The sequence below is a fragment of the Nannobrachium achirus genome (genome assembly GCF_963921795.1).
Source record: "Nannobrachium achirus genome assembly, chromosome: 7".
Lineage (NCBI taxonomy): Eukaryota > Metazoa > Chordata > Actinopteri > Myctophiformes > Myctophidae > Nannobrachium > Nannobrachium achirus.
Genome location: NC_137816.1, coordinates 2920420 through 2945478, shown reverse-complemented (window position 1 = coordinate 2945478; position 25059 = coordinate 2920420). Strand labels below are relative to the sequence as shown.

Sequence of the window (25059 nt, the reverse complement as noted above, 5' to 3'; positions counted from 1 at the left end):
TTCACAACTTTTCCAAAATAGCAGATCTACAAGCTCGCAGCACGGTTGTGTAATAGCAGAAAGGAGAGATGACCACGAGAAATTGTTAGAGAGCGAAAGAAATAATGTGAGGGAGGGAGGGAGGTGTGGCCGAGAAGGGGTGTGTCCCAGGTACATACTGGATATTCTCGTTGGTTGAGGATAGGTGAGATGTAAGAAGAGGGGGCGGGACCGTCTGAGCGGCATGGCAACAACACGCTTATAAAGGCAGAGGTCGTCCCAGCAGGTGACAGTCCAGTTCAGCTCACTTGTTATACTTCAGTGAATCAAGGCACCGTCAGGCTGCACCCTCACATAATAACAATGCTCAGCCTCATCAGATTACCACGTGTTTTCACCATCAACCAAGTGCCCAAAGTAAGTTCTCTTCTTATTCGCTACATCTGTATGCTGACATTTAAACATGCTGACTCTGAGAGGTGAATCGATAGCGAAATATGGATAGATAGCGGCTAGATAATGGAAAGAAATGTTCTCAAAGCACGTTGATATGGCTATAATAATGTTGTTGATAATATAATATTTGGGATATTTATTTCATAGAGAGTAATAAGAATAAGAATGAATAAATAGAGAGAAATACAAAAATAAATCAAATCTGGAGGGAATAAGAAGAAGGGGAGGTCGAGGGCAAGGGGGGAAAGGTGATCCATCAAAGAAAACACATGATCTACATATTTACACTTAGTACCTGAGATAAGACGTAAAGCAGCAGTGGTTCTCAACCTGTGGGTCGGGACCCCCAGGGTGGTCCCCATTATTTTGGGGGATACCCAGATGATTAACTTAATGTGCAACATTGTTTTCTCACTCAACAGTAAACAAACCAACTCAAGGTTTAAGTGTAGAGAGGGTATCTGCACATTTCTAAAGTGACAATTTAAGGACATTTTAACACCTCCAAAATGACAAATTAAACATTTGTCAAATTGTTAAATATTATGTAAGCAGAAATTGTGAGAATAGCCGATCTACATGCATGTAGATTTGCTATTTTCACAATAGAACCGTGTTACACAAAATGTAATGCCTCAACAGTTACTCTTAGTGCTCGTCAGGGTGGGGGGTCCCCAGTTAAAATATTATTATTTTGGGGGTCGCTGCCTGAAAAGGTTGAGAACCACTGAGTTCAGGTGCTAGAAAAGAACAGAAAAAAACAAAAAGTCCAAAATCAGTGCGTTGACCGTTGTGAGAACCTAACAGCGTGTTTTCTCGGGTCAGGTGTTCCATGAGGACAGCATCATCTCTGGCTACCGCCACCCCTGCAGCTCAGCCACAGACTGCATCCTCAGCCTCTTCCAGATGACCAACGAGACGCTCAACATCTGGACACACTTTCTGCCTACCTGGTCAGTCAGTCTGTCACAATTTAAATGTGTCATACCTGCTCAGTCAGTCTGTCACAAAGTTAAATGTTTCATACCTGGTCAGTCAGTCTGTCACAAGTTAAATGTTTCATACCTGGTCAGTCAGTCTGTCACAAGTTAAATGTTTCATACCTGGTCAGTCAGTCTGTCACAAGTTAAATGTTTCATACCTGCTCAGTCAGTCTGTCACAAAGTGAAATGTCTTATCATTAGGGATGGGTATCGTCTGCGATACTTTTAATGGTATCGATTGCATGACGTCGATACTATCGGGTATCGGTTCACGTAAAAACGAACAATACCTCGTTTCGATACTCACCCCTGGCCGGTCGCATCTTAACAGAGTTTAACTGAGAGTTTAATGACTGCTTTAGTAGGCTACACTCGTTACTGTGGAAAATAGCCGACAATAGCCTATAATGTTTATTATGACGATTATCCAACGTCTATACTCTCCGCTCCGCCACACTGTGTGATCATGATCATCACCTATGCTCTACCGCAGCAGCGGTAGAGAAGTTAAACTTAAATAAAAAGTATCGAAAATGGTATCGAAAAGGGTATTGTATCGATTCCCAGGTATCAAAAAAGGTATCGTATCGATTCAAAGGTGAACGATACCCATCCCTACTTATCATCAGTCTGTTACAAAGTTAGCCTAAATGTTTCATAATTACCATTGCCGACGAGTGGAAGCCTTGTATGCCCAAAACGATTAGCCTACTTTTCAGAAAATGGAGGAGAAAAAGAACATGTGTTCCAAAGGATATTTAGGCACACGCTCTTGTTGGTACTGTTCAATGGTTCAATATATACATGTACAGTATACAGCAGGGGTCGGTAACCTTTTTGACATGAAGTGCCATGTTTTCATTTTCTTGATAGTCAGTGTGCCATAACACATCAAAATATCATATTTCCAGTTGATTTGGACAGGCTGCAAAATACAACCTTTATTTTTGTCATTCCTCTTTAGAAATACTGTATATTATTTTACATTAGGATGTAGGCTTAATGATCATTAGACTCAAGCAATAACCCACTCTCCCAGACTGTCTCCCAGACTAGTCAGTCTCTCCCCAATCAAAGCTATAAGCTTGAATGAATGTAGAATGATATGCAGGCAGTAAGTTCCATATACCGGTAGATGTGTGGGCTCTCTCACACTTCTGCCAGTGTGCCAGTGATCTTCCATTGTGCCAATGTTGGCACCCATGCCTAAGGTTGCCCAACCCTGGTATACAGTATGTGTTTTTCTTTTTCCCCCAAAGAATAGCAGAGGTGTTGCGAAACGATGCAAGCTTGTAGATCATCTATTTTTGCTACTTTTGTGTGACACTGACTGGTATGACGAAGTAGGACATTAATGGACATGAAACATAAAAAGTTGAAATGTGGAGATGCAAGGCTTCTTCTGCATGTTTCTCAGTGTTTCCGTAATTGCTTGAGCATGGAGAATGAATGATACCTAGACTTCTGCAGTCCATCATCCACGTGACATTGTGAGTCCCCTGCCTTTGTTTGTTAACGCAAGAGGAATTGGCTTTTTCAGTGTTAATGTGATTACCTCATCTCAGTGCCTTAACTTTTTAAAGAAGTTGTTAGAATAATATTTGCTAGATGAGCTGCTGATGCGATACAATGCAATGCGAGTGTGGTCGGTCTAGACCAGTGGTTCTCAAAGTGGATACCAGGGACTTTGTGGGTTCCTTTAGGGCAGGGTTCCCCAATTAGTTTTCCCCAAGGGCCGAATTATGTCTAGAGTACCAAGCCAAGGGCCACAGCATTGCAGGGGGCGACGGCGGCGTTCCCGCTACTCCAGCGACAGTTCAGATATCGTCGTTGTCGGGTGAAAATCTTGTATGTCCAAAACCGTTCGTTTTGAATTCGTAATTTTTTTAATTATTTAAACTAGTGAAAACAGCCGATCTACAAGCGTTGTGTGGTTGTAGATCTACGGTTTTCACTACTTTTGTGAGACGGCCTTGTATGATTTGCAAAAGAACGTACAAATTTGGAGATACAAGATTTCCACCCGACGACGACGACGATATACTAGTGTTGTTGCTGCTCTTATACCACCATTATTACTGGGGGGTTGGTGTGGGCCAGACAGTAGCCCCCGTGGGCCGCAAATGGCCCGCAAATGGCCCGCGGGCCGCCTATTGGGGAAACCTGCTTTAGGGGGTCTAAATTGACCCATGCAAGTCTGTACTTAAGAGCAGACCTTGAACTGTAAAAGTTTGAGAAACACTAGTCTAGCCAACACCAGCTCAGGACCCTCCACACCCTCCTGTCTAGCATCAGGGTCTTGGGCTCTGCAGTGTTGTTAGCTCCGCTGTCACACCGCATGGCATCTGCGTAGGTGGTGTGCTTCTTGCCTTTCCTGGCTTTGCCCTGGGTTGGCTCCCACAGTGTCAGTTTGCTTGCCACTAGTCCGACGCAGTGTCCTGCCAGCCTCATCCTTCTCTCTCTGACCTTGTCTGTGACCCATGGTAGGTCCCAGTGGAGGACCACATTTCTGATGAGTCCGTCCATATGTGACATTCGTAGCATTCTTGTGTAGATTCCATCCAGGGCCCTTTCCTGTTGTGCTGTGAGCTGATGAATTGGATTCTCATGTTATCTGCTGTGATTCAAGAAGGCCTATAGTTCTCAGTAGCAGGGGTCATCAATATGTCCGTACATGGACAAATGGACAAGTCTCCAGGTTCTCTCCAGAATATGTATGACAATGACACTGATTTATTATGACACTATGGGCCCTATTTTTGTCCATGCCTTCCCACTTATCGCTAAACTTCTTCGCCTTTTTTTCACTATTTTGAGAATCATTTTTAAATAGTTCATATAGCTGATCTACAAGCTCACAACATGTCGATGTTGATCGGCTATATAGATTTTAAAAGGTTTTTCAAAATAGTAAAAAACTTGTTCAAACGTTTTATTTGTAAGGACCCCATAACTCTGCGAGTGTACAAATGGAACCAAATGGACCCATGAAGTCGCATTACAAGTGTGTGGGGGGCTGGGGGAGAGGGTAGGTGACAACAACAACTTTATTAGGAAAAAGAAGATTGGAAAGTGCGATAACAGATAAAAGCAATAAAACACTAAAAACAAGAGTTCACACAAAGTCAACTGGGAAAGGCAATTGCAAACAGGTGGGTTTTCAGGGTGGTTTTGAAGGTAGGGAGGGGAGGCAACACTCTGATGTGTTTGGTTCCATTTGAACACTCTCAGAGTTACAGACCTTTATGGGCATTCAGGGCTAGCTCTTTGTGTTTCTGGTAATATCATTGTCTGCATTTTGTATGTCTGTGGAAAATCTATTTTATACAAATGAAATCAAGTTTCTCCCACATGACACATCATTTGGGAGAAACATGAAAAGTTTGCATAATTAGGGTTCAGATTCCTCTGCACTTGCGTAAGTTCTTTATACTGGCATTTCTCTGGCATGTGAATAAACCAGTTTCTCATGTCCAAGCCACCCTTGCATAATAATAAGTCACCCCTGCGAAACAATGAAACACGTGCAGACCGGTCTGCACACCAAAAAAAGCAGTTACTGTAGGTCTTCAAACAATCTTGGGCTAATATACTTCAACCTGCAGTTATATTACTTTGCGTCAACAAATCTGATCTAATATACTGTATATACAGTACATTTCTTATAATGGACTAAATTGACTAGTCTACTTAGCCACTTAAGCCCTATTTTATAGTTCATTGTACCAGGTTTTTGCACAAAATGTGCATTGTATCATTATAATTTGACCAACCTTTAGGACACTTTCATTGTTTGTTTGGAACGACAGCACAACAACACCCAGGGTGACTAATTCTTTAGATCTCCTAGATTCTCCTTGTTCTCACTGGTCTCCTGTGTGCAGCTAAGCCCTCAGGCATAATAGCTCTCTAGTATTACATTTAACCGTTGGTTACAGGTCAGTACCTCGGCCCGGGGTCAGGGATCCTAGAGGAACTTGGCTAAAACAATACATAGTTACAGACACAACAATAAAAGCATTTCAACCAGTTTACGTTTACGTAAGGTGGCGATCATTTGTCATCAGATTTAGACCATGGACAGTGATTGAGACAAAGAAAGAAAGAAAGAAAGGAAGAAAGGAAGAAAGAAAGAAAGAAAGAAAGAAAGAAAGAAAGAAAGAAAGAAAGAAAGAAAGAAAGAAAGAATGAATGAATTTCTTGGGGTGTGGGCACGCACGCGCGTGCGTGCGTGCGTGCGTGCGTGCGTGCGTGCGTGCGTGCGTGCGCGTGTGTGTGTGTGTGTGTGTGTGTGCGTGCACGCGCACGTGTGTGTCTAGAGAGAACAAACAATTAGAATACACCCATCGTAGCATGAATTCCATGAATGCATGATTCATTGTGATCTGCTGCTGTAGACATGTACTGTATGTACAGTACCTTCTTTTAGACTGCATTCTTACTGTTTGTTTCTGAGAATGGGGAGTGTGTTAGTGGTTAGTTAGTGGTCCCACCAGTCCTCCCCACTGAGATGATACTTGTTTTGACTGTATGGTCCAGGGAGGGTGAGTATCGTGTGTGTGTGTGTGTGTGTGTGTGTGTGTGTGTGTGTGTGTGTGTGTGTGTGTGTGTGTACATGAGTATCAAGCTGTGTGTGTGTGTGTGTGTGTGTGTGTGTGTGTGTGTGTGTGTGTGTGTGTGTGTGTGTGTGTGTGTGTGTGTGTGTGTGTGTGTCCTGGGACCTGGTGTGGAATTGTATGCCTGCAGTCAGACGCTAATGAGCTGGTCTCTGCTTAACACTCTCCAATGTGTTGCCTCAATTAGTCAACTCAGTGCTATGATGGGGAAACTCACACATAGCGTTGATTTGTTAATGAAGCGCACTGAGATATGGAAACAGTGTCCAAATAGGCCTACGGCACACACCCGACAGTCCTGATATGAGCTACCTGATAAGAACTGATACATGTATATGAACAAAATGCAAAACATTGCATCCTACAACCCTGGTGATGATTTAACTCTTAACTCGTATCCTTACAGCCACTTTTACACTCTAATAAGACTTAAACTACGGTAATAACCAGCATTGCGTACATATTGTTTTGCTTGTGCATCGTGTTCTCTCCTCCTGATCCTAACTCCTCCTGTAACTGCAACGTCGAGAGCTTGCACAAAAATCACCCACTCTTACACCCGTAATCGTTTGATGCGACAATTACGTTAATTCTGATTATGCTTGTGTTATACTTGCACCTGTTGTGAGCATTGCGTTCAACTGCATGTGTAAAATGTGATCAGTAGTACACTGTACACAGTCAGACCTCTGCTACGGTGCCGATTTAATTTGATGGTGTATGTAACCAGTTAGTTCTTCCCATGGGTCCACCATGATACAAATGTTATAGACCTTAAAATGGGAAGCATCTCGGCTCTCTAAATAAAGAAAAAGCTCTATAAAATGTGTCAATTTTGTCGAGCGGAAACCTTGTATCTCCAAGTTTCAAATGTGTAAGTTCGTAAAGTAAAGCCGTGCTTCATCATACAAGGCCGTCGCACAAAAGTAGTGAAAACAGCCGATCTACAAGCACACAACGCCTCGCGCTGCGAGGCGTTGTGTGCTTGTAGATCGGCTTGTGTGCTTGTAGATCGGCTGTAGATCGGCTGTTTTCACTAGTTTAAATAATTTTTAAAATGATACGGCCACTACACGGCGAACATTTGTAACTCAAATTTTGCTTCCGGGGGGGGGGGGGGGGGGTCCCTGGAACTAAATATTTTGAGATGGGGGTCCGTGGCCAAATTCATATCATTTTGGGGGTCCTTCGCATGAAAAGGTTTGAGCATCACTGACATGGAAACATGGGTTTCTTGCACACATTTTCACAATTTAAAAAAAATAGCAGATCTACAAGCTCGCAGCGCAGCACTCGGTGCCGCGCTGTGAGCTTGTATATCTGCTATTTTTCAATAGTTAACATTCATGGGGGGCCCGCAGTGAATCCTTGTACCCAGGGCCCAGAATTTGGTGTGACGCCCCTGCATGATGTACAAACATGGTGCCATTGTTATTGTTTTGGTAATGCTTGATGTGATGCTTTAATAACTTTTCCTCCTGTCTCTGTTAAGGCTTGGCTTACCGTTCCTACAATACAACCAGTACATCGTGAAAAGGTAAAGGCAACATCATTTACTGTTCTGTTCTTTTCAATTTGCCACGTTCCAACATTGCTTCTCACGTTTGCTTGAAATTAGTTTTATTACTACGAAATGTTGTAGAAAAAGGATACAATATATTCTCACAATTTTCACTGAGCAACACAAAACAATATGCAAAAATAATGAACCCATTATCTTCAGAAAGTGATATGTGATTGCACATAAAACATATATCTTGTATTTCATAAAAGAAAGATTTACTCTTTGTAGCGTCCAATTGAGCAACTTGCTTTTCAGTGGAATGGGTGTTACCCAGCCTTGAACAAAGAGACCCACCCTAAAACATAACTTTAAGGTGGTTTCAGCTGGGTCATACATAGTATAAGGACTGAGACAGAGAACTCTATATATTTAATATACAGTAGCATATTATGAACTATCAGTTGGAAATCAAATGAACTCTAAATCATGTTTCATTCAAATCTGGTTTAGCTAATCTGTTGACAATGATAATACAAGTGTCTGTGTTTGAAAAGGTTGTGCGTCAGAGAGATTCCTAGAGCTGGTTGTTTGATAATTTCATCTTGTTATGAGAATGATAAGAATGAGACAGATTTAGGCTTAGTCTGTCACATGGAAGATGTGAGACAATTGGCCACACATTTATAATAGATCCATATTTCTGCATTTTCCCAGAGTATGGTGCTGCACAAATAATAAACTATAAAAGAACTTTATCCATGTTTAACAAAACCAATTTTGGCACACAAAATGTATATTTAACATGTCACACAGAGGTCTTTTAAATGTGGTTGTGATTAGCAATAGCATTCTGAACGTACTTTTTTAAATGTGACCAAAAAAGTCGCACCCAACCTTTCACTACAGTGCAGTCTTGCCATTCCTAAATCAGCTCAAAACTAAAATGCTAGCATTACAAAATTAGTTTGTGTCACTGGTGATGCCAGATACTCAATTATTAACCAGTATTGTTTTTTGTTTGTTTTGTTTGTGTCTTGTTTCTTTTATTAAATTCTACAATAAGATGCTTTTACAAGCAGAAATTACACATTTTTATCTCATCTGTTTTTGTTCTATTTGTTGTTTTTGTTTGCCTTTTTTCTCCACTGTGGATTGTAATAGTCCCTTTTCTTATTTAACAGAACCCCAGAATCCCGTCCAAAGTTTGGAAAGGCTCTCCGTGTTGTGGCCTTTGCTTACCCCTACCTGTTTGACAGCATTCCTCTATTCTATAGGGTAAGAAAGACCACCACTACCATACACTTCCTCTATTCTATAGGGTAAGAAAGACCACCACTACCATACACTTCCTCTATTCTATAGGGTAAGAAAGACCACCACTACCATACACTTCCTCTATTCTATAGGGTAAGAAAGACCACCACTACCATACACTTCACACACCTAAACCGTCTCTGCCGGCTTGTGGTGGACATTTTTGTAAAAAATAGATTTTGAGCAGGCAATAATATTACCAGTAACACATAAAGATATAGCCTTGAATGACCATAACAAGTATGTAACTCTTTAGTTATGGGGGTTCTTGCAAATCAGTGTTGTTTTTGACAGCAAATTTTGATTTTAGTCAATTTTTTTTTAAAGAAAATGTCTTTTAGTTTTAGTCATGATTTAGTCACCTGAAAAGTATTGGTTTTAGTCTAATTTTAGTCGACTAAATATCATACGATTTTAGTCGACTAAATCTACAGTGGATTTAGTCAACTGAAATGTATTTTGGCAGGCCTTGATGGCATCGTACTGATTTTACACTTGGTTGCGTGCTGAAAATAGCCGATCGCAGCGCGATGCGTTGTGAGCTTTTAGATCTGCTATTTTCAGCATGCAAAACCTGAGAGCAACCAAATATAAAATGGCTCTCTTCTCCACTAGTCCCTCCCTAACGTTTTAGTCTAGTTTTTATTTTGTTGACAAAATTGTCAATATATTTAGTCTTAGTTTTAGTCATCACAGCTTAGTTTTTATTTAGTTTTTATTTAGTTTTCGTCAGTGAAAAGAACGCAGTCGACAAACATTTTTAGTCATAGTTTTAGTCGACGAAATCAACACTGTTGCAAATAAAAAGTTTGAGAACCACTAGTACTAGCGGACTCATAATGTGCCATAGAGACGTAGTAAATCAGTGTCATCATACATCTTCCGAAGAAAACCTGCAGACTGACATTCAGCAATTTGGTATGATGGTCAAAATAAGAACATTATAATGGTGTGTAAAACAGAAAATCTAAGATTTGCCACAGACAAGGCCTAGTCTTTGATACATGTGTAAGTGTACAGACATAATATTGACCCCTTGCACATTATAACTAGAAACGAGTGCTCGGTGGAGACCCAAATCTCTTCCAGGAGACATGCCCCTTCCCCCTACACACTGTTGTGTCTGTCCATTCCGATTACATTATTTTGGCGTTATATGCACCTGTGTATGAAAAGGCACAGGGCAAGGGTGGGTGGGCTATGATACTATACAGCAGGGTTCCCCAATAGGCGGCCCGCCGGGGGCTACTGTCTGGCCCCCACCAACCCCAGTAATAATGGTGGTATAAGAGCAGCAACAACACCAGTATATCGTCGTTGTCGGGTGGAAACCTCGTATCTCCAAATTTGTATGTTCTTTCGCAAAGTAAAGCCCTGCTTCATCATACATGGCCGTCGCACAAAAGTAGTGAAAACAGCAGATCTACAAGCACACAACGCCTTGTGGTGCGAGGCGTTGTGTGCTTGTAGATCGGCTGTTTTCACTAGTTTAAATAATTTAATAAATGATAAATCAAAATGAACGGTTTTGGACATACAAGATTTTCACCCGACAGTGACGATATCTGAACTGTCGCTGGAGTAGCGGGAACGCCGGCGTCGCCCCCTGCAATGGTGTGGCCCTCGGCTTGGTACCCTAGACATAATTCGGCCATTGGGGAAAACTAATTGGGGAACCCTGCTATACAGGATGCCGATCATCAATTCCCAGTGTTAATTTTGACAGCAAATGTTGATTCGGTTTTAGTCATACTGTAGTCTTTTGAATACAATTAATTTTTATAATATTTTAATCTAAAATTTGAGTTTTAGTCAACTAAATATCATGACTTACGGTCCTTTGGTTCCGCATTGGTCCTGTTCTTCTACCGTACCGAGAACAACGAATATCACTTACACACCTTTAAAATACTAACATTCTCATGATATACATAAACATAATACATCACTGGTGTTGATGGTGAATTGGTGATGCAACTGTTTCATAACATCTCTCTGTTGTGATTGTTTTGACAGGTCTTCCTGTGTGTGGGTGAGGGCTGCACAGATAATGATAGTAACATGCAGCATTACTACCACATCTCCCTGGCTTTCCTCACAAGCTTTCTGTTTGCCACTCACCTCCCCGAGCGGCTGGCCCCTGGTAGCTTTGACTACATAGGTAAGGGACAACTATTATTACACAATTGCAATGGTAAAGTAAGTACATTTACTCAAGTACGGTACTTAAGTAAAATTATTAGCTATTTTTTACTTTACTATTTCCAATTTTCAGTACTTTTACTCCACTAACAGCCCTATATATGGTACATTTCGGCCATTTGAAAATAGCCGATCTACAAGCTGTATTTCTATACATGAAATCTTGTGAAATGGGACATTCTGCATAATGAGTAGGCTACTTTGTCTTTCTACTTTTTGTACGTTAAGTAAATTTTTATGCCAATACTTTTGTACATTTTTAATTCCTGACTTTTATTTGTAACAGAGTAGGCTATTTTTACATTGTAGTATTGATACTTTTACTTAAGTACATTTGAGTACTTTTTCCACCACTGCAAAATAGTATACAGAGTTTTATTTTATTTTATAAACTTAAATTAGTATTAGGTCTAGACTTAGAGGCTATATATTATGGAAGGATAATACAAATGAACTAATTCCTTTCGTGAGTAAAGATTTACTATATTGTGAAGACGCATTCAGCGATCATTTACTTTTACATTACTTATTGCAGGTCACAGTTCACCCACTTAATTTATGACAATACTGTCTTTCTTCATCCTAACCAGTGTTAACTATAAACCAACAGTAAATTAAACCTTAACAGGGACACTTCTTGGTCTTCCCTTCCACTGTGTATTATGTTGAGTAAGGATACAGGTAAGTTGGGCAATAGGGACATCTGGGCACCTCAATGTAAAATTTGCATTATAGAATGTGAACATGCAATCATGATGGGGCATGAACAACTTATTGTTTATGCCCCAAAATGACTTGGTTAGGTTTTGTAGCAATTTGTATCAATTGTAGACAATATTAGACATTAATTGTCAAATTGTTAAGCATGTAATGATCAGAGTCTGTTGGGTCTGTTGAACCACCAAAAGTTTAATATAGTTCAATTTGAGACTTCTGATATTAAAATGAATTATTCCAAGAACTTTTCTAGTCTTAAAACCGACTTTAGTGAGTGGAGAGTCAGAGTTTGGGATAGGAAAACTGCTAGAAGACTGAGGAGATATAATGTGATTAGTGACAACAGCAGTGCGATCATTATTATGTAAGTGATGTGAAGGAATTCTATTTGATAATGACAGGTATTTGATGTGAGACAGAGACAGAAGGATCAGCAATAAATGTATCTGTCCACAAGGGGGCAGAGATGAGACACGAAGCGGCAGGATCCACAAAATTATAGGATTAGCAGTGGAAGGTGTCTCTCGTTGTCTGATTTGGAACATGCCGCGATACATATCATGGTTTATAACACATGGGTGTTATTACAGTTGATAAAGCTTTTAATTTTGTATTCCTGTCCTGTGTGTGGGTGATAAAAAAAAAAAAAAAAAAAACTTTAGTGGTTGAGGTGTTTGAGCAGTGTGGCATCCACATGGGTGGATGCCACACAACTCTTCCCTCAGCCAGTTGGAGCTGGTACCTGGTGATCTATAAAGTGATGTAACCACAGAGTCTCTAATGTTCCTTCCTCTCGTAAAGCAAAACCTTGGTGGTGACATAGCTATATTTTTCAAATGAGGATCACATTTCAAAATATTCCAATGTTTGGTAATGATATTTTTAATAGCTTGGGATCAAGACTATTGTACCTTTTTTTTGGGGGGGGGGGGGGGGATGTGTGTTGTTAATATACTGCCTGAACTCAACCAGTTCGCCTTCTGAACCAACAAATACCATATGTCGTCAATGTATCGTTTCCAAAAAATCACCTTATTTAGGAGGGAGTAGGCAGTCCTGTTCTGAATGAACTTGGATTCCCAGTGACCCATGAATAAGTTTGCATAATTGGGTGCAAAGGTTGAACCCATGGCCATGCCTTGGGTCTGGATGTAAAACTTGTTATCAAACTTGAAATAATTTGATTTCAAAATGAAATTTGTCATACAATAGAAAGAAAGAAATACATTTACTGTAGTAAATGTACGGTATGTACCTTGTAACGTTTGCCCCCAGACAGGGTCCAGACTCCAGCAGCATTGCCTGGCCTTCTCTCCCATCCTCCCCAGCGAGCTGTCTGAGCTGTGCGTCAGTTACCGTGGCAACAAGATGGACTGTCTACGACGGAGAGACGAGGTCTGTGTCATCCTGAGGGAACCCACGGCAAAACACTGCCCCCTGGAGGTGGTCCTGGAAACTACAGGCACCAGAATCCCTCTCATAGCAGGTAACCAAACAAGGTTCAAGGTTGTACTTCATTGTTACGTCTTTTGTACAGGTACATAAGAGTAAAATTTGTTTTTGTTTGGCATCCTTCAGTACAATGCAGTCGTATATCAAAAAAACAATATAATAACAGCAAACCACATCTAAAAATAATAATAATAATAATCTAAAAAGTGAGTGCTAAAGGCAAAAAGAGCAACAGGAAAAGAAAAGAGCATCCTCAGATGTACATGTGCAAAAAGTTTGGCATATTCTATACGCCAACAGCATATTTTTCCAGTAGTTGCTTACTGTACTTACTTAACTTTTGTAGACATCTTCACAGAGTGTTCTATGTGCAACAGATTAATATATTCAACTTCACAGTATGCATTTATGTACAGTAGGTGCAATTCAACTTCACAAGGAGGGAACGTAAGGGGTATGTACAGTAGGTGCAATTCTGGGTGGGGGGGGGGGGGGGGGTGCTAGCGATTCTTTTTTCCCTGGATCTTTCTCGTTTTTGACAGTTCGTTCATGTGCCTGACTGTTCGTGGAAAGAAGCTCTTTTGCAGTCTGTTGCTGGTAGCTTTGAGACTGCGTAGACGTTTTCCCTCACCCTTTTCACTTTGGCCTATTATAGAGTCACCACTAGGCCAAAAGAAACCTACCTGACCTGCCGGAGTCCTGTTCGGAAGAACACTGCTTCTAGTTTTTCTTTGATATTCTTCTTTGCTTTCCCTTGATGCCTTTTTGCTTTCCTGCTTTTTATGCCTTGGACACTTTATCGCTGCTTGCAGCTATATTGTTACTTGTTTTTATCATTACTCACTCAACGTCTACACTACACTACTAATATTACAGCACTACTCTCACTAAAACATCTGTAGAGTTTACATAGTTTGGAATATATTCATAACACTTTTGCCTATCAATTGATGACACCTTGGTGGACAATTTCTCAATTCACTATATATGTTTTCAATAAGGTCTTGAGGCTCATTCACTATTCAGAATGCAAATTTTCCATAGGCGGAGGTCTTTTTCAATCATCTTTTGATTCTTTTCCCAGGTAAGTGATCACAGCAGGACAATTTGGTAAGAGAAATGTGATGTTTTACACTGCATTTGTGAATTCTCAGGGGTTAGCTGACATTTGGTGGGTCAAGAGTAGCCACAATCATTGTAGTTTTGTGTCCACAACGGTTCCAATTTGGGCATACATTTTAGGCGGACTCCTGGGGTTCAAGAGGTTAAAAGTAAAACATGGATAATCGGCCTAGCTGTTACCTTGTTTTTGTCAGAGAGAGAGAGAGAGAGAGAGAGAGAGAGAGAGAGAGAGAGAGAGAGAGAGAGAGAGAGAGAGAGCCTATAACCTATAATGTTATGATTATAGGTTACAGTTCTCTGACCCTCATCCACCAAGAGCAACTAAAAAGTGCACGATCAGTAATGTATCAACCAGGGCAGGAATTTCATGGAGGCCATGAAGGCCATGGCCGCCGTTGCCCCTTAGTTTGGCCTTGTGCCCCCCAAACCAATGACCTGAGGCCACAGTGGCCTTAATGCCCTAAAGCTGACTGTATCATTTAATCCTCTGTCTCTTTCTTGTCATGTAGACACCAGTGTCTTTTGTTGAGATTCTGAAGTCTTAACACCCCCGAGTCCCCATCTTAAACCAATCCAGTATCTTTGATGGTGAGCATGGATCAGATTGAAAATACCATCATTTATCTATTTCACCGCAGATTATCATCCCTAAACCTTAAATTCAACAAATTCTTTCAATGGACTAAACTCTTGTTCTATTTGATGGCCTTCCTGCCCTGGTATTTGGCCTTTGTGCCAGAGGCACAAAGGAGGCCAAGTGGCCTTGCCTCTAAAATGTCCAAATTCCAGGCCTGGTATCAACGTCTGCGATGCGATGCGAGAGTGTGGTCTAGACTCTAGCCAACACCAGCTCGGGACTCCTGGAACCCTCCACACTCTCCTACCTAACACCAGGGTCTTGAGCTCTACACTACAGTGTTGTTTGCTGAGCTACTGCGCCGCAGTGCATGTACACTACAAGGTGGTGCGCTTCTTGCCTTTCCTGGCTTAGCAACGTCTAATCAGAAACTATTTGGTGCTTCTGTGGGCTACAAATTCCAGGTAAACATCAAACATGGTACCAAACATACCAAACTGTTTTTTTAAAACACTGCTGCCCCACAGTGTGCATTTAATGTTAAGGTTAAAAAAAAAAGAAACGAAAACAAAAATGACTTGTAATGTCTCACTGATTATCGAAATAAAACTATTCATTCATTCATTCATTCATTCATTCATTCATTCATTGTACTAAAGTAGTGGACAGGGCTGGTTTCCCATGTCATCACAAAGTCATGCTACCAGCAAGGACCTGTCGAGTAAAAGAAGCCATGCAACACTATATGTTGTCAAAAAGTGATTCAGGATGCTCTGTCTAGATAGAATGATCTTTCTTACTTGAATTGGAAGCCTGATTGTTTGTGAATTTTACATATTATGATTTATTATGATTGTGTCTGCACACTCATGGCAAGGATGAGTTAAATTATGTTTTCTCATGCCAATAAAGCTCTTTGAATATTAGTATTATTATTATTTACTTTACTATTTCCAATTTTCAATATGTTTACTTCAACTCCATTGCATCTTAGAGGCTAATATTGTACTTTTACTCCACTACAATTATTTTAAAACTTGAGTTAGGCTACTTTACTGTAGATGTTGATAAGTATTACAAAACATACATTAACCACTTCAACCCTATATGCCAGCCATTTAAAAATAGCCAATCTACAAGTTCGCAATGCGTTGCAATGTCTCCTACGGATGCATTTTCTCTATGTTCAGCAGTATACATGCATATTGAAATGTATGGTTATGCTTATAACATGAATTCCCAGTCACACATAAGTAAAATGTACCAATAAAGTGTCACAAACAGAGAAGCATGCTTTGGTAATTTATTTGAACATTCACCTGAGCCCTGCCACGAGCGCTCAGCACTTTCTTTTAATTAAATCATCAGAGTTAGTAAAAAAGAGACAGTATATATTAGTAGTTATAGGTTTCTACATTATTACAGATCATTGCTCAAATATAATGTATGCGTTATGTCAAATGTCACTCAGGTTCATTGCCCAGTCAAATAGGGTTCACATCTTGAGTAAGACCCTCTATATCAGGGGCCTTCTTGTTTTTTTTTTTTGTTTCTTTTTCCTTCTTCTTGCATCATCTCCTATAGAGCCTATAGAGATGAAGCAGGGACTCCCACTACACATTGTATAAAATTATGTTTCAGATGATTCCCCCCCCCCCCCCCACCATGCTTTTCAAAAATATATATTTTGTATAAATATTGGTCCATAATACGGTTTTATAAGGTTTTAGTCTAAACAACCACTCGGATATTTAAATTTCATGATCTGTCTGTCTCTAATTCCAAGCCATTTCAGATGCAATACCAAAATGCTCTTTGTTGGCGACGGGGCACTGTCTTTGGGCTAAAATGTTAACGATACAGAGAAGATTAGCATGGTACCACGATGAGAACCATGTAGAGTCAATCCATTCAAGCCAATTTTAGTACCACTTTATCTCATGGTTCCACCCACATCATAAAAACAGTTTGGGAACGACTGGTCTATAGTATACAGAAGAACACACAGTCTAACCAAAAAAAAAAGAAAAAAAAAGAAACTTTTGCATCTGCAATCTTCCCATCACCTTGATTAATGGGTTATAAGTGGTTATAAATTGGTTCAATATATCTGTTTCGACATAATATATTGAACATTAACCAAACATATTATGTTGGGTTAATTGCCCAGCGGCCCTATAGTGCGGAGGCAACACTAGAGGTCCACCAGAAGGGGGCGGTGTAGCTGAAGTCGTTATGCTTGTCAGACACCACACACATTGCTGCCTTAACCTTCAGTAGAGGGCAGCAGCTCATATTTCACCCTTGTCGTCTTCTGGACCTTGTAGATGGCCACTGCACAGATCATGGCGACCACTGTGAGAAGACATCCAGCCACGAAGACCAGGTTCAGGTTCAGGTTCAGGCTGGTAGCTGAGGGAAAACCACAACAACAACAACAACAACACTGTGAGATCATGCATAATAGAACAACAGTGGGTCAGGACCCATGTGGGTCGCAGACCAATATGTATTGGTTGTGAGTAAATACCCCTTTCGTTCCTACATTTTGTTTATTTCAAAAGATTTTCAAAAAAGTCCCCCCCAAAATTCGTCATATTATGTTTTGTATTTTTATTTTATAAATAATTCCATTTAAAATACTTTTAAGAAGTAGTGAAAATAGCCGATCTACAAGCTCACAACATGTTACATGGCGACGTGTTGTGAGCTTGTAGATCTTCACTAGTTTGAGTCCCAGGGAGACATCGTTTTGACTTTTTTTCACAGACTTGAGAAAGGTTTCAGAGTCACCTGTGATCTCAGACGACCTTCTCAAGCGCAGGGGACCCTGGGAAATGTAGTGCCTTGCAGTTTGAATGACAGCCTCTCTCTTCCGTCGGTGGTTGGCTCCAGACTGAGTGGAGTTGATGCATCCCTTGGAACATCTGGCGTTGGGGTTCCCGGCTTCACACAGCATAACAGAACAGCTGATGTACACCTGAGACAAACACAGTTTAAAACCTTGTTTCTTTGTGGAAATAATTGAACCATCACTGGAGCTAAACAGTTCCCTGTCCACTGTTCCAGCCGCATACCACATAGGCTCTGTGTAGCCTGCAGCGGGTCGCTGGTTCCATTCCTGAGCCCGACCAGATGTCGCTGCGCGTCACTCCCCATCTCTCCCCCATTTCCTGTCAGTCTACTAAAGGCAAAAGCCCCGAAACATTAAAAAAAAAAAAAAATACAAAAAACCCTGTTTACCTGATCATGTGATCCTATGAATTTGAAGGCCTCCATTGAAAACTGGAAATGTCTCTCATGGCGTGGTGAAAGAACTTCAACAGTGTTGTCCACGGTACACCTGGTTGGAAACAAGAACAAAACACCTATTGATGCTAAGAGAGTGTGGTGTATATTCTCACAAAAAACAAATAGTATAATTGTATAATTACATAAACATAACATTTTTTGTGCAGTTTAGAACACACAAAGGCAGGCATTTATGTGAGAGAAATTATTTAAAGCAGTAATGAATTCATTGTGTGACAATGTTGCTGTATTCTGTTACGTGGTATTCCCCCTGGCTTGTAACTTACTCAACTGGAAGCTCAAATATCATTAATACTATAATAACAATAACTTAAATCAGAGGTTCCTAGGCTGTTCAGACCCAGAAATAACCAGGCTATGATCTCCACTCCCCCCTATTGAAACAGCTTAAATATGGCTTAAAAAAAGACTAAAGAGTGTGCGTGTGTGCTGTGTTGTAAACTGCACTCACCCATGTTCTATGATGGAGTAGGCTGGTTGGTAGCTGGGGTTGTCGTACGGCGCAGCTCTGCAGGACACCACAAACAGTTCGGTGTTGTTGAGTGAAGACGAGGCCTCTATCTCCATGTAGATCTTGTCCCCTACGTCGTACTCCAGTGGATAGGAGCGGGGGTCCATCATGGAGGTGAAACGCCGGCTGTGAAAGAACTCAAACTGGTAGGTGAACGTACCGAAGCCCTTCTCCTGGACCGTGACGTTGTTTCTGTGGACGCTGTAACTCAGGGTCACGTTGCCAGTCTTGGGGTACTGGCAGTAGACCTCCACCTCCAACAGGTGCGTGCGGGTGATGACGTCACTGGTGTTGTCAACGGTGGTGATGGCATTTTTGAAGATGAGGTTCTCGTCATCCTCCTGTACGCAGGAGATTTTAGTTTAGTCTAACCCAGTGGTTATGAAGATAGGAGTTTAGTCTGACCCAGTCGTTCTGAAGGTAAGAGTTTAGTCTAACCCAGTGAAGATAAGAGTTTAGTCTGACCCAGTAGTTATGAAGATAAGACTTCAGTCTAACCCAGTAGTTATAAGAGTTTAGTCTGATCCAGTAGTTATGAACTAACAACTTGGATTAAAGTGATACCAACGTTGAACACTGGAGTCTGTTTGCAGCCTGATTGCATAAGCATTGTTGCATTGTTATTTGTAGTTGTCCATTTCTCTCTCTCTCTCTCTCTCTCTCTCTCTGTCTGTGTTTGTCTGTGTGTCTGTGTTTGTCTGTGGTGTGTGTGTGTGTGTGTGTGTGTGTGTGTGTGTGTGTGTGTGTGTGTGTGTGTGTGTGTGTGTGTGTGTGTGTGTGTGCGTGCGTGTCTGACAGGTTGGCATGCTGGCATGCAGGAAGACAGACAGACAGACAGACAGACAGACAGACAGACAGACAGATAGACAGACAGACAGACAGATCACATTCCTTAAAGAGGCAGTGCAACAGAACAATACATATAACACAGCTCTCTAGTACCACAGCCCCATTACATAACTATGTGTAAAACTAACCTTTAGTAAATGCACAAAGGTGTAAAGTAGAACAGATGTGACCAACTAGCATCCAGGTATGACTTCGTTACCTCAATCTCAGTACCACAGCCACTGAGGGGGATCACTGCTATGATGTGAGTGCTGTTTTGTTGGCTTTCCAGGCTGCAGGCTACGTTGCTTGGATCATTGAGTCGCAGATGTCCTTCAAGTCCCCGGAATGAGGATTTGTTCACCTCTACTGTCATGGCGGTCTCATCGCAAATCACATTGGCTTTCACTGAAATGAAAGGTTTCCAGAAGATCATGATGATAATAGTATAACCCACATAGGTTGTTAGAAATATGATGCAGTAGTAAACAGGTGTTACGTTTCACCCACCATTTGAGACAGAGACGATGACACAGCGAAGCTCCGACTGATATTTGTCCGCACTGTGAAAACAAACTCATTTTAGTTATTAAAAAGAAGTGAAGCAATAACTTGACCCCCCCCCCCCCCCAGTAAACTGTACTGTACCAGTAAACGTAATACTTTGTTTACTGGTACAACACTATGAAGATTAGAGTTTACAAAACATTTCAGTTAACATTTTCTATTTATTTATTTATTTATTTATTTATTTTTCTCCTGAGCATATGTACTGCATAGTACTGTTTTCTATCCGTCTGTCATTCAATGTTATATGAGATACTTCAATGGTTTCCAGTGTAAATAAGTCAAGTGCTTTCCTAGGATCTCCTTTTAGTTGACTTTGTACCAGTGAACTGTACCGTCGTCATGAAACTGTACCGTAACCATACTTTTTTCTATGCAAACTTCTAATAAAGTCTTCAATCAATACATTTTCTCAGTGGTGATTTTTCTTCTTTATCCAGCCAATGATATGGTAGGATCTCTGCTATACAGATTTTGTAGATCCCAATAGCACTAACACAAACAGGGAGAACTACTTACTACAAATAACACATTGCTTTTATCATCATGCTCTGTAATATTGTAACTGATCTAATGACACAGAAAATAATACTCTATAAGTCTAAGACAAAAGGAAAAGTAAAATGGGCAGACAGACAGACAGACAGACAGACAGACAGACAGACAGACAGACAGACAGACAGACAGACAGACAGACAGACAGACAGAAAGGAAGATCAATTAAATAAAGCTGACCTGTTGGTCTGAGCAACAAAGCAGACAGGGTGATGTTCTCCAACCTCTGACTGTGATGCTGTCCATCTCAGGATGAACTGTCCCTGTGCTGGTACAGTCAGGATCATGTTGTGGGGTCCACTGAACAACAGCTGTGAGACCCTACAACACCACCAGAGAAGAGAACATGGTTCAAATGTTTTAATTTACTTTTTCAGACCTTTAGAAGGGACACCACAGGACAACAAAACACCAACTAAATGACTTCATTCTGTAAGGCAGATGATCAGAACCCCTTTACACATGGACAAGGACAAAACACACATCTGATACATTAACACCACAGGGCAAAAAAAATCACTTTAAAGGAATGTTATGTTACGGAAAACACTGTGCTGTGTAGTTCTAGGCTGAATGCTACTTTTTACTGTACTGGAGTGGAGGGCCTCAGTCTTGTTGTCTTTTACTCACGTGGCCTGTGTTGCCTGTGTGTTGATGGTGATTTCCAGTCTGTGTCCAACATGGGTGTAGAGCCGTGCTCTGTTAGCCGGGGTGGGAGGCAGGAACCTGGGTAGATACCGTCCCTCTGTACAGCTGGGTACTGATCCATACACTGAACACAAAGGGGAAATATAAACAATTTAACAGCTTTACGTTTTAATATGTTAGATTATTGATTTACTTTGATTATCCATTCACTTTATTAGCATATTAACTGGTTGAGTTGCCAGGAACCCCTAAGAAAATAGACCACTAGGGGTCAGTTTTTAGATGAACTAAGGGTTTAACTGTGTACCGTCGACAGCAAACTGTAGAGGTATATAGGAGAGATAGTGGCCGGTAGTGCGAGTGGACTGAGATCCTCCAGTGTTTGTGACGGTGATGGACTGGTTGGGATAGTCAAACATACGCAACTGGACAACGTAGGTACCCGCATTACTGCTGCTGGTGGCAGCAAATGACAAAATGCAATTCTGAAAGAAGGGAGAAAGAACACAGGACAGGAAGAGTACAAAAACAAACCAGGAGAAATAATGGGTCACATGTTTAAGAGGTGTAGAGAAAAACAGTACAGACTAATTATGACAGTAATCATGATTATAGTAGAAAATACATGTTTGCATCAGTATGATGTGATCTATGTTCTTATTTATCAACTCACGGTTGATGATAAGCTGAGAACAGAAGGAAGAGTAGCCCAAGGACCACATACAACCCAGTCTCCATCTGGGTCAAATGCTAACAGGTTGAAGTTTCTCCCACAGTTAGAAGGAACTCTGAGAGACAGAAACAGAACGAAAATAAGAGACAGAGTGAGATTATATAATTAGTTTATTTTTCACTTGTTTTTCGTAGAAGTATCTAGTACAATGTATTATAAATACATAACTATACCTTATGTATAAACAAAATATTTAAATTGGCATGTGTGCAATGCGTGTGTGTTGCGTGTGCGTGCACACACCCCTACTCTGCATGCCTGAGTCAAGCCTACAGTAGTCTGACCAAGAACAGACAGATTTACTGACTTATAGAATGATGATGTTGATGATGATGTTAGTAATGAGTATAAGAACAAAATAGAAGTGTGTTATGTTACCGTAGTGAAGGTATGATGGTGGTCTGAGGAGGCCTGTTGGCTTTCCCAGTGTCTGATCTGGTCATGAGGTTCACCACCGCATAAGCTGCCCAGTTCCCAATGCCATTTCTGTTACTCTCCCAGGCACTACCTCGTAACCTGTGTGAGATGAGATTATTATTATTATTATTAAGTGGTTTGGTATTTCTGTCATAATTGTTCGCACATTATGTCAGATGAAGCAATTGAGAAACAAAAATAAATAAATACATTCTAAAGGAAAAACACAAAACACAGGGTGCAACAGTTAATCAAAATATATTTATTATGAATATATATATGTCACGTTTTTTTGGAGTCTCGGTGAAATCAAGAACCGGAGCGCTCGTAGTGCGGCGCGGAGCGGAACAATTGCGGTGGCTTTGATCCACAACAACAACAACACGTCTGCAGGATAGCGCCTCACCCCACGGAGGTTAGGGTTAGGGTTAGGCATAGTTTTACTGAGGTTAAGGTTAGGGTTAGTGTTAGAGTTAGGCATAGTAAGCTAATGGCTAAACCATTGAGGGCTAAACACAAGGAAGAACAGAGTTGAGGAAGAAGGGTAAGCATAGATTATTAGACACTGCGCATACGAGTGGCGTCACTGACACAGTGAATGCCGTGTTGTCGCCATCAAGTGGCCATGCAGAATACACCATGGAATACACAGGTGCGTGGATAAATGACTATCACAGTGAATTCATCAGGTGTGGCAGGTAGGGGGGTGTGTGTTGAAATACAAAACGAGCGCTCTTACCCAAATCTAACTGAGTTACCCAAACTAACCGTAACATATATATATATATATATATATATATATATCATACATATATACATACAGTATATAATGTTATTTAATCAAAGTAATCAATTTACTATCCCTATTTTGGACATGTGATTATAAAAAGTATACATAGGGGAAAAAAAAAGGGGGGGGGGGAAACATGAAAATACTATTTAAAGTCTCATTGTTTTTGTTTGTTGTGTAATAGTGAATCTCTCTTCACTCACGTCATTTGGAACCAAGCGTTGATGGGAACCCGTCGAGTCATGATTCCTTCTCGTTGACACCAGTCTGCGGTTGCCTGCACCGTGTAGGGTCCCCGCAGGGTATCACTGCCACAGGGCCCAGAATAACACTCCCATATGTCTGAACTTGAGCATGATGCGAAGGCTGTCTTATAGCGCAAAACCACCTGGAATTAGAAGATAAGGATATAAAGGTTATACATTACATGACTTTCATCATGTCTCTGTTTGGTAAAGTTACTAAAACTAAAACCTAACATTGGCAAAGAAATTATGTTTGAAATAATTAGTCTTAAAGTAAGGACGTGTTCTCAATGATTTTAGTTTGTTTTATCAATATAGTTACATTCTTTGTACTTTGTAAGTCACATTACAAAGTGTTACCTTTTTTTTTCGTTTTCATTATTTAGTTAGAATTAACTATAATAATCTTGACCTGTACCTACCGTAATAGTTCCATCTGCGTGCGTGTCCTTTGGGTCATAGGTGATGACAGTTCCTTGAAACTGCGAGGCTCCAGCATGCTGGGCTCCGCAGAGCAACAGCAACACCACTGCTACTGAAGAGACACTCATGGTTTACTGAGAGAGAATACGTTCCACTATGGTGTTTTATACACTCACACACACGCACAGCAAACATCTTGAATATTTGAATTTGGCAGTGGAACAAGACATTTACCTGGAAAGCAGAGAACAACCTGTTCTCAAGGGAGATAAGATAAAATGTTTACCTGGTATGAGGAAGACAGAGATCTCTTTCTCGATGTGTAATCAATATGTCTGTCTGTCTGTCAAACTGTCAAACTGTGCCTGCCTGTGTAAAGATCAAAGATTACCCGTAAGCATGGCATTTTATATAACCTCATCCCTTTCAGGCATGGTACTTTGTTTCACTTATTCAGCTGTTGTTTGCTATGTGTGTTCTGTGAATGAATGTACGTACAACTTTTTGGGAAAAGCCTAGAAGAACACCAACTAAAGGTAATAAAAATAAAAATAAAACAAAGAAAGAAAGAAAGAAAGAAAGAAAGAAAGAAAGAAAGAAAGAAAGAAAGATCTAGTCTGAAATTCTCATTTAATGACCCAAAAAGTATAGCATGAAAACACAGGTCCTCTCAAATTGTGTGTGACTGGATCCATGATTATTTAATATCGTTACATAATTATTATGTTTGATATTATGTTTAATTCATGTCTGTGTGTTTACATATCTATAGATTAAAAGCTAAATACTTGGTGAACTTGACCTTTGGTTATGTACCCAACCAGCTTGTACTTAGGGTACTTAAATGTAATGTTGTGCTTCTTCCTGGAGCTGGCTACGGCAGGCCTGACAAACTATCTGGGTCATTTGACCTCCTCCTTCCTCATCTCTATCAGTGGCTCTAGTTTCAGGAATAATGATCAAAAGTTAGTTAGTTGCCAGATATTTTAGTATGTGGAAACATCCCCCCAGGGCATCGTTGGGGGGGAGACGCATCAGAAATGTTAAATAACAACATAGGGCATACTGTTAGGGATTTATTAAAAAAGACTCACAGAAGATTGTAATT

General features: G+C 40.6%; 1 protein-coding gene across 1 annotated transcript; it reads left to right on the top strand.

Annotated features, from left to right (window-relative positions):
• Positions 1-342: 342 nt before the first annotated feature.
• Positions 343-17146, top strand: LOC308288056 (membrane progestin receptor gamma-A-like; the record flags this gene model as incomplete). Its single annotated transcript, XM_080729399.1, has 7 exons — positions 343-396; positions 1261-1388; positions 7527-7571; positions 8720-8813; positions 10869-11013; positions 13051-13214; positions 17093-17146. 7 exons carry the CDS (start codon positions 343-345, stop codon positions 17144-17146), a joined length of 684 nt encoding a protein of 227 aa, XP_080585525.1.
• Positions 17147-25059: the final 7913 nt, after the last annotated feature.